The sequence below is a fragment of the Pan paniscus genome, chromosome 1 (genome assembly GCF_029289425.2).
Source record: "Pan paniscus chromosome 1, NHGRI_mPanPan1-v2.0_pri, whole genome shotgun sequence".
Taxonomy (NCBI): Eukaryota; Metazoa; Chordata; class Mammalia; order Primates; family Hominidae; genus Pan; species Pan paniscus.
The window spans coordinates 105732810-105747300 of NC_073249.2; the positions used below are offsets into that span (position 1 = coordinate 105732810).

The following is a 14491-nucleotide window of genomic DNA, read 5'->3' on the forward strand; positions in this document are numbered from 1 at the left end:
CTGTTTGCTCCTAGTTCATTTTCAAAAAAAATTTAATACAAAAAAAAAAAAAAGATGTGTTTTCTGGTTAGAGTTTCTGCTTTCCTTTTCAGTGTGTTCTTCTTAACCCTATTTCTGGTAAAATGCCTTTTTTTCCTAAAAATTTTCCCCTGCTAGCCTGGGTTTTTTTTGTTGTTGTTGTTTGTTTGTTTTGTTTTTTCTTCCTTATTACAATACTTTTCTTCATGGAACTGAAATCCAGGGTAAATTCTACTTTCCAGTTCTCTATTTTCCTAGATGTCAGTTATTATTATTATTTTTTTAAGTTTGTTGGTTTGTATTGTTTACTTGTATAACCAGAAAAATAAGAAGTCATTTATTTATTTATTTATTTATTTATTTTGAGACAGAGTCTCATTCTGTTGCCCAGGCTGGAATGCAGTGGCACAATCTCGGCTCAGAGCAACCTCCACTTCCCGGGTTCAAGTGATTCTCCTGCCTCAGCCTCCTGAGTAGGTGGTACTACAGGCTTGTACCACTGCGCCCAGCTAATTTTTGTATTTTTTTTAGAGACGGGGTTTCACCATGTTGGTCAGGCTGGTCTCGAACTCCTGACCTCATGATCCGCCTGCCTCAGCCTTAGAAAAATAAGTCATTTATTGTTTTAAAATGTTAAGATATACAGAAAATTAGGAAAAGGGGAGGAAAGTCACTCAAATACTTAAGGATTTTAGCATATTCTAGACTTTCCCCTCTCACTTTTATGTAGTCAAATATACCTACATTTTTTTCATTTAATATTGTACCACAAGTTGCCTTGTTATTAAAGTCTTTGTAAAAGATCATGTGACTATAATTTACTTAATCATTTTTCTGCTAGATTTAAAAATATTTTCCTTTATTCTTTAAAGTTACACATTTTGTAGTAAACATCTTTGCGTATAAATCTTTGAATTTCTTTTTTTTTTTAAGTTATTTTTAATCTTTTTTAATGGGTCACCCCTGCTCACCCCCTCCAGCTATTGCAGCTGCCCTGAACTTCTTTCTTAGGATAGCTTGCCTAAGCTGGAATTATCGAGAAAAGATTGAGGCTTTTTTCAGGATTTTGTTCTGAAACATTAACTTCTAATCCTCCCATGAGTATATAAAATTACTCATTTTATTATACCCCCATTGGTCTAATTCAGTAGGAATTAGGGAATAAAATTGCCTAACTTTTCATTTTTTTTAAAAAATGTTTTCCTATTAGAGACACCCTCATTTATTAGACACCTGGAGGATAAGACAGTAACCCGAGGTGAAACTGCGGTGTTACAGTGCATAGCTGGAGGGAGTCCTGCCCCTCGTCTCAACTGGACTAAAGATGATGGGCCTTTGCTGGTGACAGAACGACATTTCTTTGCTGCAGCCAATCAGCTTCTCATCATTGTAGATGCCGGGCTAGAAGATGCTGGGAAATATACCTGCATTATGTCTAACACCCTTGGGACAGAACGTGGCCACATTTACCTAAATGTCATTTCATCCCCCAATTGTGACTCTTCCCAGAGTAGCATTCGGCATGAAGATGATGGCTAGACCACAGTTGGCATTGTCATCATTGTTGTGGTCTGCTGTGTTGTTGGCACTTCTTTGATCTGGGTCATTGTTATTTACCACATGAGAAGGAAAAATGAAGACTATAGTATCACAAACACAGGTAAGTGTACCCACATGACACCTATGGCTTGTACTTCAGTCAAGAATGTAGTATAGGATTAATTGTACAATATAAAAAACTGAGAGCTGGTCATAGTAGCACATGCCTGTACTCCCAGCTACTCAGGAGGATGAGGTGGGAGGACTGCTTGAGCCCAGGAGTTCAAGGCCCACCTGGGCAACATAGCGAGACCTCATCTTCCCCCTCAAAAAACTGAAGAGCTGTGATACATTACCTGATATGTGATAGAAGGGAGTTTTTGTTGTTAAAATGTTCAACTTCTTTGATATAACAGAACCTCTTTGAGGAATAGGTTCATAACAGAACCTCTTTGAGGAAAGAATTTTGTTTATTTGAGATAGGGTGTTACTGTAATGCCCAGGTCAGAGTGTATCGGTACATTCATGGCTCACTGCAGCGTTGACTTCCCAGGCTCAGGTGATTCTCCCATCTCGGCCTTCTGAGAAGCGGGGACTATAGGCATGTGCCACCGCGCCTGACTAAGTTTTTATATTTTTAGTAGAGTCGGGTTTTGCCATGTTGCCCAAGCTGGTCTCAAACTCCTGGGCTCTAGCAGTTTGTCCACCTTGGCCTCTCAAAGTGCTGGGATTACAGGCATGAGCCACTGCGTCTGACCAATTTTAAGAATTTGTAAATACTTTTTTTTTTTTTTTGAGATAGAATCTCGCTCTGTTGCCAGGCTGGAGTGCAGCGGCATGATCTTGGCTCAATGCAACTTCCACTTCCCGGGTTCAAGCGATTCTCCTGACTCAGCCTCCCGAGTAGCTGGGACTACAGGCGTGTGCCACCATGCCCAGCTAATTTTTGTATTTTTAGTTGAGACGAGGTTTCACCATGTTGACCAGGATGGTCTCAATCTTTTGACCTTGTGATCCACCCACCTTGGCCTCCCAGAGGGCTGGGATTACAAGCGTGAGCCACCACGCCCGGCCAAACTTTACTTCTAAAAACGCATTACAGATGCATTCTCTTTAATGTCTAAGGCTCCTTTTCATCATAATTTTGCTGTAAGGAAGAGTGGAGCCCTTGTGATTGAGATCAGTCTCTTTTTTTCCCTTGAATATCAAACTGGATCATGGAGGTCAGTCTTTTACACCTCTCACCCTGGAATCCTGCAAGAAAAGAAATCTAGGCAGATAGATTATGAAAGCGTGGCAGTAGATAAGATTTCAACCTTTAGGTTTTGTTTCTTTCAATGAAACTTTTAAAGTGAAACTTTGAGAAGAATTCTAGTGAGAAATAGTTTTAGGGGAAGTACCAAGAGCTGTTGCGGTCCTAGGTACGTACAGTTTTTCTTGCTAATAGTATCAAAGTGGAACACATTTGCAAAATAGTCTTCTGAGTGTTGGCTTCAACTGCCTACCTTTGAGAGTTAAAAATGTCTCTTTTACAGAGGAGCTCAATCTGCCTGCAGACATTCCCAGCTACTTGTCTTCCCAAGGAACGCTGTCTGAGCCACAGGAAGGCTACAGCAACTCTGAGGCAGGCAGTCATCAGCAACTTATGCCTCCTGCCAATGGATATATACACAAAGGCACTGACGGTAATGACTGTTGTTTATGGTTACAATTTTAGCCTATTCTATTGAGTTTACTTTTCAGTGTGTAGTTTCTCCATTAATCTGAAGCAATATTTTAAAGTAAGATACCTAATGAAAGCATTTAGCCACATGCAAAATAGGATGAAAATTGACTAAAGTCTTAAAAGGATATGAAAATCATCTTACAGAGTGGAGAAACACATTAAACAAGAGATCAGAGTACACATCAGAGGCTCCCAAACTTGTGTAATTATAGGAAAGGGATATTCTGCAAACTTTTTTCAGGTATCTCTTTCTTACCCTTTTCAGGCGTGGGCATCCTTCAGACCACATCCAAGGGAGGCCGGTTTCTCTTCCTGACAGGTAGACATTCAGTAAAGTTTAAAAGGTAGCTAGGAGCCAGGCATAGTGGCATGCCTGTAGTCCCATCTACCCACGAGGCTGAAGCAGGATTACTTGAGGCCAGGAGTTCGAGGCTGTATTGTGCTGTGAGTGCACCTATGAATAGCCACTGTACTCTAGCCTGGACAACATAGCAAGACTCCCCACCTCTAAAAGAAATCAACAAATGGTAGCAATGGTTCTCAGCATATACTGGAGAACATCAGAGAGATGTAAAGAGTTCTCTAATTAAATGAACCTGACATCCCAACACGTAGAGATGCGTACCCATACACAGAGTTCTTCTCCCTCCACCCTTTTCATAGCCTGGCTCCCATAGGGAGTGACAGAACTGAATGAATTAAGGGACAGAAGAATTGGGTTTAATTGATACTTCTTCCTTTTTCCAGCTCTGTGACCATGAAGCTAGTTACTTAAGATCTGAGCTTTACTTTTCTAATTTTTAAATAAAGAGACAATAATTTGTAAAGCACTTCCCCCAAGATTCTCACAGATCTTTTCAGCAAATCTGTGTGGTACTTCAAATACTATACAAATGGAAGATTTATTCCATTTCTTCAGAGACTTTTTTAGGCTGGGTGTCAACAGAACTTTATCTAATTGATAAATTGGATTTTGGCTTTTCATGAAAAATATAGTAGTTCTGACTCTTTTTTTGTTTTTGAGAAAGCGTCTCATTCTGTTACCCAGGCTGGAGTGCAGTGGCACGATCTCAGCTCACTGCAACCTCCACCTCCCAGGTTCAAGCGATTCCTCTGCCTCAGCCTCCTAAGTAGCTGGGATTACAGGTGCGCGCCACCATACCCGGCTAATTTTTGTATTTTTAGTAGAGACGGGGGTTTCACCATGTTGGTCAGGCTGGTCTTGAACTGCTGACCTTGTGATCTGCCTGCCTCAGCCTCCCAAAGTGCTGGGATTACAGGCATGAGCCACCGCACCTGGCCGGCATTTCTGACTTTTAAAAGAATACTTAAAAGTCTGTTCTTTGAAGTATGTGGGAAATAACACTGCTTTCTGGGTTAAACTAAATTACTTTTCACTGTCTTCCAATTCTAACATTCTGTTGCATGATTTTTTTTGTTTGTTTTTTGGTTTTTTTTAGACAGAGTTTCATTCTTGTCACCCAGGCTGGAGTGCAATGGCACCATCTCAGCTCACTGTAACCTTTGCCTCCCGGGTTCAAGTGATTCTCCTGCCTCAGCCTCCTGAGTAGCTGGGATTACAGGCATCTGTCACCATGCCCAGCTTATTTTGTATTTTTAGTAGAGATGGGGTTTCACCATATTGGCCAGGCTGGTCTCAAACTTCGGACCTCAGGTGATCCACCTGCCTCGGCCTCCCCAAGTGCTGGGCTTACAGGCATGAGCCACTGCTCCTGGCCTGTTGCATGATTTTGAATAAGTAACTCACTCTTTATTTCTCACTCTCTCTTCTCTCCTTCATCATTCAGTTTTCAAAGCACATAATAATCCAGGGAGTTCATTGTTAAACCTATACTTCTGTCAACCGTGTACTTGTCAGGCAGGACTTCTCATTGTCAGAAGCTTTCCCTAGGGATGCTTGTAGCAATTGGTGTTACTTAACCTCTTGACTCATGAAAGTAACATGGTTTTTCATGAAGTGAAGTCATCATAACTCCTTATTCTCTGACTTAGTTTGCTTAAGCCAAGCATGTGTCTTGTAGCACAGTACCAGCCTTATCTTGCTCCCTTAATTTGGGCATGATCTGTCTATCCACGATAGACAGAGATGGTTCAGTGTAGTTTTCAAGAGCATGGGCTCTGGAGCCAGAATGGCTGTTTCTGCTCCTCACTCTGGCAGTATGACTTTGTTTTTTTTTTTTTGGAGACAGAATCTCGCTGTGTCGCCCAGGCTGGAGTGCAGTGGCGTGATCTCGGCTCACTGCAAGCTCCGCCTCCTGGGTTCACGCCATCTTCCTGCCTCAGCCTCCCGAGTAGCTGGGACTACCGGCGCACGCCACCACGCTTGGCTAATTTTTTGTATTTTTAGTAGAGACGGGGTTTCACCGTGTTAGCCAGGATGGTCTAGATCTCCTTACCTTGTGATCTGCCCGCCTCGGCCTCCCAAAGTGCTGGGATTACAGGCGTGAGCCACCGCACCCGGCAGCGGTATGACTTTGGTTAAGTTACTTAACTTCTCTGTGCTTTAGTTTACCCTATCTGTAAAGTGGGGATAATAATAATACCTACCTCATAGGGATGTTGTGAGGATTAATGAATCAATTCACAGAAATGGCTTGAAACTTCACCTACTTTATAAAGTAAGTGCTCAATACATGCTAGCAGTGATGATGACAACTTTTGAAGAAAACTGATGATTGGCAAAAAATAATTCCTTAACAGAAAGATATTTAGATTCTTTTTCTTGTTATTAGGTGGCACTGGTACCCGGGTGATTTGCTCAGATTGTTATGACAATGCCAACATCTACTCCAGGACCCGAGAATACTGTCCATACACCTATATTGCTGAGGAGGACGTTCTTGATCAGACACTGTCCAGCCTCATGGTCCAAATGCCTAAAGAGACATATTTAGTACATCCTCCCCAGGATACTACTGCCCTAGAGAGCCTGATACCGTCAGCCAACAGAGAGCCATCTGCCTTTCCCACCAACCATGAGAGGATAAGTGAGAAGAAACTTCCCTCCACACAGATGGGCGGTGGTAAGGGATGTATTTTTGTTGTTATTTTGTTTTTACTTTTGTCTAATTGACTCTTCCTTCTATCATATAGGTAGTGCTCTCATTTGACAGGAAGCAAGCAGATGGGTATATAGGAGTAACTGGCCATTGTTAAATGGTATAAACTATAGCCAGAGATTTCTGCATACTAGAGTTACAAAGAAGTCTTCATCTATAGGATGGAAACAACTTTTGTGGGGGTAACAGGATCACACTACTGAAAATTCAGAGGCCATACACAAAAAGCTTTTAAAAGGTTTCATACAGGCTATTTATTTATTTATTTGAGACAGAGTATCACTGTGTCATCCAGGTTGGAATGTAGTGGCGCAATCTTGGCTCATGCCAACCTCTGCCTCCCTGGTTCAAGCAATTCTCATGCCTCAGCCTCCCAAGAAGCTGGGACTACAGGCGTGCACCACCACACCCAGCTAATTTTTGTATTTTTAGTAGAGGTGGGGTTTAACCATGTTGGCCAGGCTGGTCATGAACTCCTGACCTCATGCGATTGCCTGCCTTGGCCTCCCAAAGTGCTGAGATTACAGGTGTGAGCCACCGCACCTGGTATCATATAGGGTATTAATTTTTCTCCGATCTTTATTTAAATAAAAGAATAAAATATGGGGGGCCGGGCACAGTGGCTCACGCCTGTAATCTTAGCACTTTCGGAGGCCAAAGCAGGTGGATCATTTGAGGTCAGGAGTTTGAGACCAGCCTGGCCAACATAGGGAAACCCTGTCTCCACTAAAAATACAAAAATTAGCCTAACATGGTGGTGCATGCCTGTAGTCCCACCTACTCGGGAAGCTGAGGCACGAGAATCACTTAAGCTCGAGATGGAGGTTGCAGTGAGCTGAGATCGTGCCACTGCACTCCAGCCTGGGCAACAGAGTGAGACTCTATCTCCAAAAAATAGTAATAATAAAATTTGGGCATAATTTGGTGATGGTTTTTACTGAGAAGATTTTTTTTTTTTTTTTTTTTTTTGGGAAATGGAGGTTCGCTCTTGTTTCCCAAGCTGGAGTGCAATGATGTCATCTCGGCTCACCAGGACCTCCGCCTCCCAGGTTCAAGCAATTCTCCTGTCTCAGCCTCCTGAGTAGCTGGGATTACAGGCATGTGCCACCATGCCCAGCTGATATTCTATTTTTAGTAGAGATGGGGTTTCTCCATGTTGGTCAGGCTGGTCTCAAACTCCCGACCTCAGGTGAGCCACCCACCTTGGCCTCCCAAAGTGCTGGGATTACAGGCATGAGCCACCGTGCCCGGCCTACTGAGAAGTTTTTTTTTTTTTATTTGAGATGGAGTCTAGCCCTGTTGCCCAGGCTGGAGTCCAGTGGCGTGATGTCAACTCACTGCAACCTCTGCCTCCCCAGGTTCAAGCGATTTTCCTGCCTCAGCCTCCTGAGTAGCTGGGATTACAGGCATGTGCCACCACAACCGGCTAATTTTTTGTATCTTTATAAGATGGGGTTTCACCATGTTGTCCAGGCTGGTCTCGAACTGCTGACCTCGTGATCTGCCTGCCTTGGCCTCCCAAAGTGCTGGGATTACAGGCGTGAGCCACCATGCCTGGCTGAGAAGAGTTTTAAATGTTTTGTTTTGTTGCTGTTCTAGCAGGTAAACATTTAATTTCAGCTTCACTTGGCGGGTGTTTTTTTCTATGAGGTATGATCAAGGTCATAAGTGAGAACGCAGTTTTGGGCTTGTGTCCCCTGTCTCACATGGCCCAGGAAAAGAAATATACATTATATTGTATAGATTAGGCATTTGATAACCACTTGGCATTTGAAACAAAACTCTTTCTAAATCATGAAGAGTAATGCTGAGCATGTGTGTCTTCCTGTCCATCCAAGCTTTTCATCAGCTTTCATCCTTCTGTCAGCCTGACATGAAAGAGCACTGGAATAGGGTAGGAGGTCATGCTGGGCATGGTGGCTCACGCCTGTAATCCCAGCACTTTGGGAGGCTGACGCGGGTGGATCATGAGGTCAGGAGTTCGAGACCAGCCTGGCCAACATGGTGAAACCCCATCTCTTCTAAAAAAATTAAAAATTAGCTGGGCGTGGTGGTGGGCGCCTGTAATCCCAGCTACTTGGGAGGCTGAGGCAGGAGAATCACTTGAACCCAGGAGGCGGAGCTTGCAGTGAGCTGAGATTGAGTGATTGCACTCCAGCCTGGACATCAGGGTGAGACTCCGTCTCAAAAAAAAAAAAAAAGACAGGGTAGGAGGTGAGAACTACAGGTTTACAGAGGAAGGCAAAGTATACTGTGATACTCCCGGGGATGGTTCTGGCAGGAGTGAATAATCTAATGTCCCACGTTAGATTATGTCCCACAGGTTACAGGATCATGCTTTTGATTTTAATTTTAGTAGGACTTGGAACATTCAAGATGGTAGTGAGGACGCATGAAACTCTTCAGGATGAAATCTGGGCAGAGACTTATTAATTAATTTTGCATTTACTACTTCATGTCCCACATTAGATCATTTACTCCTGCCAGAACCATTCCTGCAAGTATCTGAGTTAGGCTCACTTTTTTTTTTTTTTTTTTTTTTTTTTTTTTTGAGATACAGAGTCTCGCTCTGTCGCCCAGGCTGGAGTGCAGTGGCACGGTCTCGGCTCACTGCAACCTCCGCTTTCCGGGTTCAAGCGAGTCTCCTTGAAACTGGGAAAATGAGAAGCCTTGCCCACGAATCTCCAGCGCAAAAAGCAGCAGCTTTTTCCTCCCCAGCTCCTTTCTGCGTCGGCGGCGAAGAGAGAGCTCTGCTCCCTGCTTTTTTAGAAAATGGATTTGACGTGGCCGAACCTGCGGCTAGCCGTGCGACCCACACAAGGGAGGGACTGTTCTCAGTAGGAGGCTGGACTCAGAGCGGCGCGGCGCCCGGGGCTGTTTCGTGAGCTGGAGCCAGCGGCTGCCCGGGCGGCGGTGCGCGCACTCTCCAGGCTGAGACACGACTGGCTGGCACGAGTTGCTCGGCACCAGCTGAGCTGTCAACCGCGAGCAGAGGCGGGGCTCCCGACAACCAGTGTGCTGGGGCAGAATCGGCCCAGGTTGCATGCCCCCTGAACCACCCTCGCGTCTCCCCGACCCCTCTCTCGCTGGCTCAGATGAATGATGACGGCAGAGGGCAGAGAGCTTAGAGGACGCCGTACCAAGCCCCGTCCCTCGCCCATCCCAACGAAGGTCTTAGAATACAATCAACCAACTACAGGAAGAATTTGTAGAGGAGGTTTTCTTGTGTGTCTGCATCGCCCCACCCACAGGTAACCCCAGAGCCAGAGATGGAGTCTAGGAAGGTTTAGGAGCAATCCCGGCTGAATGCAGATGTATACCCTACGTGGTCATGGAACACGATGTTGTCTTCCTAGAGATGTGACATGCCAGTTTCACCATTAATCCAGGGACAGGACCCTTCATCAGGAAGGGAAGCATCCCAACAAAACCTTACAGCCCTATTAGCTGCCTGTATCTCAGACATCTCCTGTTTTAGGGTATTCTATCTCCTCGTTTTTCAGTTTCGCCAGCAACTGGGCTCTACCAATAGCTTCAAGGAGGGAGAAGCTTCCTGACTCCCAGAACACTAGAAAAGCCTCAAGACAGTAGCCATCAGGACCTAGACACTCCCTTGTGACTGTTTTAAGATCATGGAAAAGGGCTCTTTGGAGATGGCATTGCCTCAGGCCCTGTACCATGTACTTATGTATCAAGATTTAAACAAGGCAGACGTACTATAATTAGAGTGCTTGCCACCCTGAAGCTCCTTTTTAGCTTTCAAATGAGACCGTTTTATTAAATGACATAAACACTGTTATTATTAGCACTATCACTGACCTTTTTTTTATTTGAAAAAGGCTTTATAGTGCCCACATGTGGCAATGTTAATTTCGTTGTACTTGTTTCAGAGATGATAAATTTGAGACCCCAAAAGGCCCAAAGTCTCTGCTAAGGTTCTGATACAGGCTGTGTTCTCCATTGGATGGCCCCAGAGATATGTTCCCTGAATTTCTAAAGCTACGACCCACAAGACTTCTCCAGGATGAATTTATTCTTTCAGGCCTCCTAGGCATTTAACTCAGGAAGAACCTGGCATGCCTGGGTATTGGTGAGACTGTGGGGAGTCTGTGTTCTTGGGGGAACCTGTCATCTGTCTGTTATCTCTTGGATTGGTTCCCCTACATACTAGTACAAAGTAGGGGTGGGGAGGGGAGGATAACAAAACATTTGAAGGTTTAGCAGAACTGTCTAAAAAGCCCCTAGTCTAGACTCCTCCAACACTTGATTTATTGGTAGGACCACACTGCTCCAGAGCTCAAAATGTTACCAGGAAAAATTTCAAGGTCCAGTTTGATCTTAGACAAGGCTCACAGGCCACCTGTCTTGAAAAGAATATCCTGTTGCCTCTGATGGGGGGGAAGAAAAGGCAGGGAGAGTCAGATTCCCATCCTTCCTACCAAAGTTGGGGCTATATTTAGGTTTGTCTCAAATCAAATTATGGGCTACCGAGTTGTGGAGAGGAACTCTGTCTACAGGCAGCTCACTGGATTCAAGAAATGATAGCACTAACTAGGTGGGCTGTGGGGTCTCAGAAGTGATGCTAGAAAATACGTTCATGTATTTTTAAAATAACTTTTTTCAAAAGTTTATAGCACATTCATTGTAAAAACATTTGAAAAATACAGAAAGTTATATAGATTACTCAGAATACCCAGGGATCTTCAATATTAAAAATGTGTTGCATTTTTTCCCTACTCTTTAAAAAATGCATCTTTTAATCCAAACACCAACTCTTTCTTACACACATGGGTATATTCTTGAGAAGAGAAGTTTCCTTGTTTTTTTAAAAATTATACTTATTGTCAAAAGAACAATTTTTTTGCGTTAGATTTCAGAAGAAAAATATTCACCCATATAACCACTGCTACAGCACAAATGTTTAAATTTCTCCAAATTCCCTTTAGTCATTATCTATATATATTAAATATCTATTTACATAATTACGATTACAGCTTAGGTATATGTTTATATTCTCCTTCTTTCACTTAGTAAATATTTGTCCATGTTTTTAGGGAAAGTTCATAGTTATTATTCTAATGAGTGTACAATATTTTATAATATTAGTAGGACCATAGATTACTTAAAATATTCTACTATTGCATAGTTATGCTGTTTCTGATATTAGACTGTTATAAATAATGCCTTAATGAAGAGCTTTCTGCCTTTATCATTCTCCTTTTTTGAATTATGCTATGGTTGAATGTATGTATGCCTTCAAAATTCATACATTGGTACTTAATACCGAGTGTTATAGTACTACAGGGTGGGGCCTTTTAGGAATATGTCTTAGGAAGTGATAAGGCATGAACACTCCACTCTCATGAATGGGATTAGTGCTCTTAAAAAAGAGGTTGAAAGGATTGCTCTGGTCCCTTTTGTCCTCTGTCCCTCCAGCCATGTGAGGACACAGCATCTGTGGCAACAAGGAGCCATCTTGGGAGCAGAGAGCAAGCTCTTCCAGACACTGAATCTGCCAGCACCTTGATCTTGGTCCAGCCTTCAGAACTGTGAGAAATAAATTTCTATTATTTACAAATTACCCAGTCTAAGCTATTTTGCTATAGCAGCAGGAATGGACTAAAGATGATTTTCCTGGGATAAAAGGACTTTCTAATTTTATTATCTTAGCCTCAAAAGCACTAGAAATTCTCCTTTTATTTTTTTTCTTATTTAATTTGTAAATAATTGGATAGTTATATTTTAGTTCTATATCTAGCTAGTATACAAATAATGTAACACCATCTCATTTTGCTTTACATTTCTTAGAATACTAGCTAGTAAGGTCTTATTTCATATCCTTTCTTGGAAACCATATGTGTAGTAGCCAGTCTCATGAAATCCTTGTGTTGAGTCACTGTATTAGTCATCTTTTTGCTGAAACGATGCTGCTCAACAAACAACTCCCCAATCTCAGTATTATACAACACACATCCATTTCTCCCTCAAGGATCTATAGTTTAGGTATGGATTGGTTTAAGTCTGTCATTTTCATGGCAGAGTGCAGGAGTGCAAGAGAGTTGGCAGAGACTCATGATGACTGGTCTCTGCTCAGAACTGGCACAGTCTCGCTTCTGCCATTTTCCGTTCACCAAAGTAAGTAACATGGCCAAGTCCGAAGTCATTGGTGCATAAAAGTACAGTCTGCCCACAGAGTGCAGGAGGGGAGAGTAATATTTGTGGAACAATAATGCAATCCACCAGTCACTGTATGTGCTGCTTTCTTGCTTTTTGTTAAGCTTTTCTCCTTGTAGATACATGGTAACTTTATTCTTCCTCATCCCATTTTAACTTAGCTATGACTTTTGAACAGTGAAATGTAACTTGTTTCGTTGGCTGAAACGTGAGAGGAAGTCTCATGTGGTCACTTCTGGGAAGAACGCAGACATTTTTAAGAGCTAGTACATAATTGGCCCTTTTCAGTTTCCACTGTTTTATTGATCCTTGAAGATCAATAAGATGAAGCTTTCATCAACCTAAGTCCCTGAGTTACTGTGATGGTCAGAGCCTTCCTGCTAACCCTAATTGAACATGTAGAATGAGCAAGAAATTCATTTTTGTTGTATTAAGTTACTGAGATTTGGAGATTATTTATTACTGGAGCATAATCTAGCCTATCCTAACACATTGCTTTTTATTTCCATTTTGCAACCAAGTATTGTTATGTGTGTGTCTGCTCTCAGTTTTCTGGCTTAGAACTCAAATAACCGGCCGGGCGCGGTGGCTCACGCCTGTAATCCCAGCACTTTGGGAGGCCGAGGCGGGCGGATCACGAGGTCAGCAGATCGAGACCATCCTGGCTAACACGGTGAAACCCCGTCTCTACTAAAAATACAAAAAATTAGCCGGGTGAGGTGGCGGGCGCCTATAGTCCCAACTACACGGGAGGTTGAGGCAGGAGAATGGCGTGAACCTGGGAGGCGGAGCCTGCAGCGAGCCGAGATCGCGCCACTGCACTCCAACCTGGGCGACAGCGAGACTCTGTCTCAAAAAAAAAAAAAAAAAACTCAAATAACCTGGGTAAATGATGTTGGTAAATTAAACTATTCATTTTATTCTTTCCTGAGGGCACTGCTCTTAGTTTGGTCAACTGATTGTGCTTCAGGGAATACCTGAATTGATGATAAGGGACAAAAAATCGGAAGGTGTCACAGTCTTTACAGTCAGCTCCAAATATTCCAATGATACTTTTACCTTTCATTCAGTTTTTAAAATTCATTTTCCTTTTCTTCTCTCCAACTTGTTTCTGGGTAAAAAGGATTATTGATGTTGATATAGTTTACTGCATAATCTATATATCAATAATAAAAATAGCTATGTCTAATATATTTTTGCCAGATCCTCCTCTAACAATTGTGTGTGTACTAACTCTTTTCATCGTCGCAGCAGTCTTTTGAGGTAGGCTCTAGTTAATGCCCACTTTACAAATGACTAATGTGGAGCACAGGGAGGTAAATTATACTGCCCACATTCACAAAGCTGATTGATGGCAAAGCCGAGATTTGAAACCAATCAGTTTTGTTTCAGAATGGCCTGCCTAACCATTTTGCGTACTGCTTCCCTAATTTTGACACGTAACATTGGCTGGGACTTAGATAGGAGGACAATATGTCTGCAACATCTGTCACTTCAGTGATCCCTGTGATCACCTGGTTAGTCAGAACATGATGTCTTCTTGATCCATCACAGCTGCATGTCTGTCTCTCTAACCTTGGGCTTAAAAAACAAATGCCCTTTCCAGACAAAGAGGCATCATTCTGAGATCAAGGATACAGTGTCTGTAGTAGATTAAAGATGACCACAAATTACTTGCTACTTCTCCCATTGAGAGGTGGAATCTAATTCTCCTCCCTATAATATGGGCTACCCTTAGAGACTTACTTGACTAATAGAATACAGCAGAAGAGATGTCTGACTGGCCAGGCTAGGTAAGTAAGAAGCCTTGTAGCTTCCATGTGAGACTCTTGGGATATGTCTTCTAAGGCCTAAGCTGCTGGATAAGTCAAACTACCATGCTAGATAAACCACGTGCAGAGGCCATGAGACCACATGACAAGGGGAGGGGCCTAGCTGAGCACAACGACCAGCA

The 14491-nt window shown here is 42.8% G+C and overlaps 1 protein-coding gene across 1 annotated transcript in view; it reads left to right on the forward strand.

Moving 5' to 3' along the window:
* Positions 1-11944, forward strand: part of LOC129394601 (leucine-rich repeats and immunoglobulin-like domains protein 2) — a 28633-nt gene extending 16689 nt beyond the window's left edge. The window contains 4 exon segments of the mRNA XM_063606181.1: positions 1229-1678; positions 3093-3242; positions 6037-6327; positions 11800-11944. Of these exon segments, the coding sequence (XP_063462251.1) occupies positions 1229-1678; positions 3093-3242; positions 6037-6327; positions 11800-11807 (899 nt within the window). The 3' untranslated portion in view covers positions 11808-11944.
* The last annotated feature ends 2547 nt before the right edge of the window (positions 11945-14491 follow it).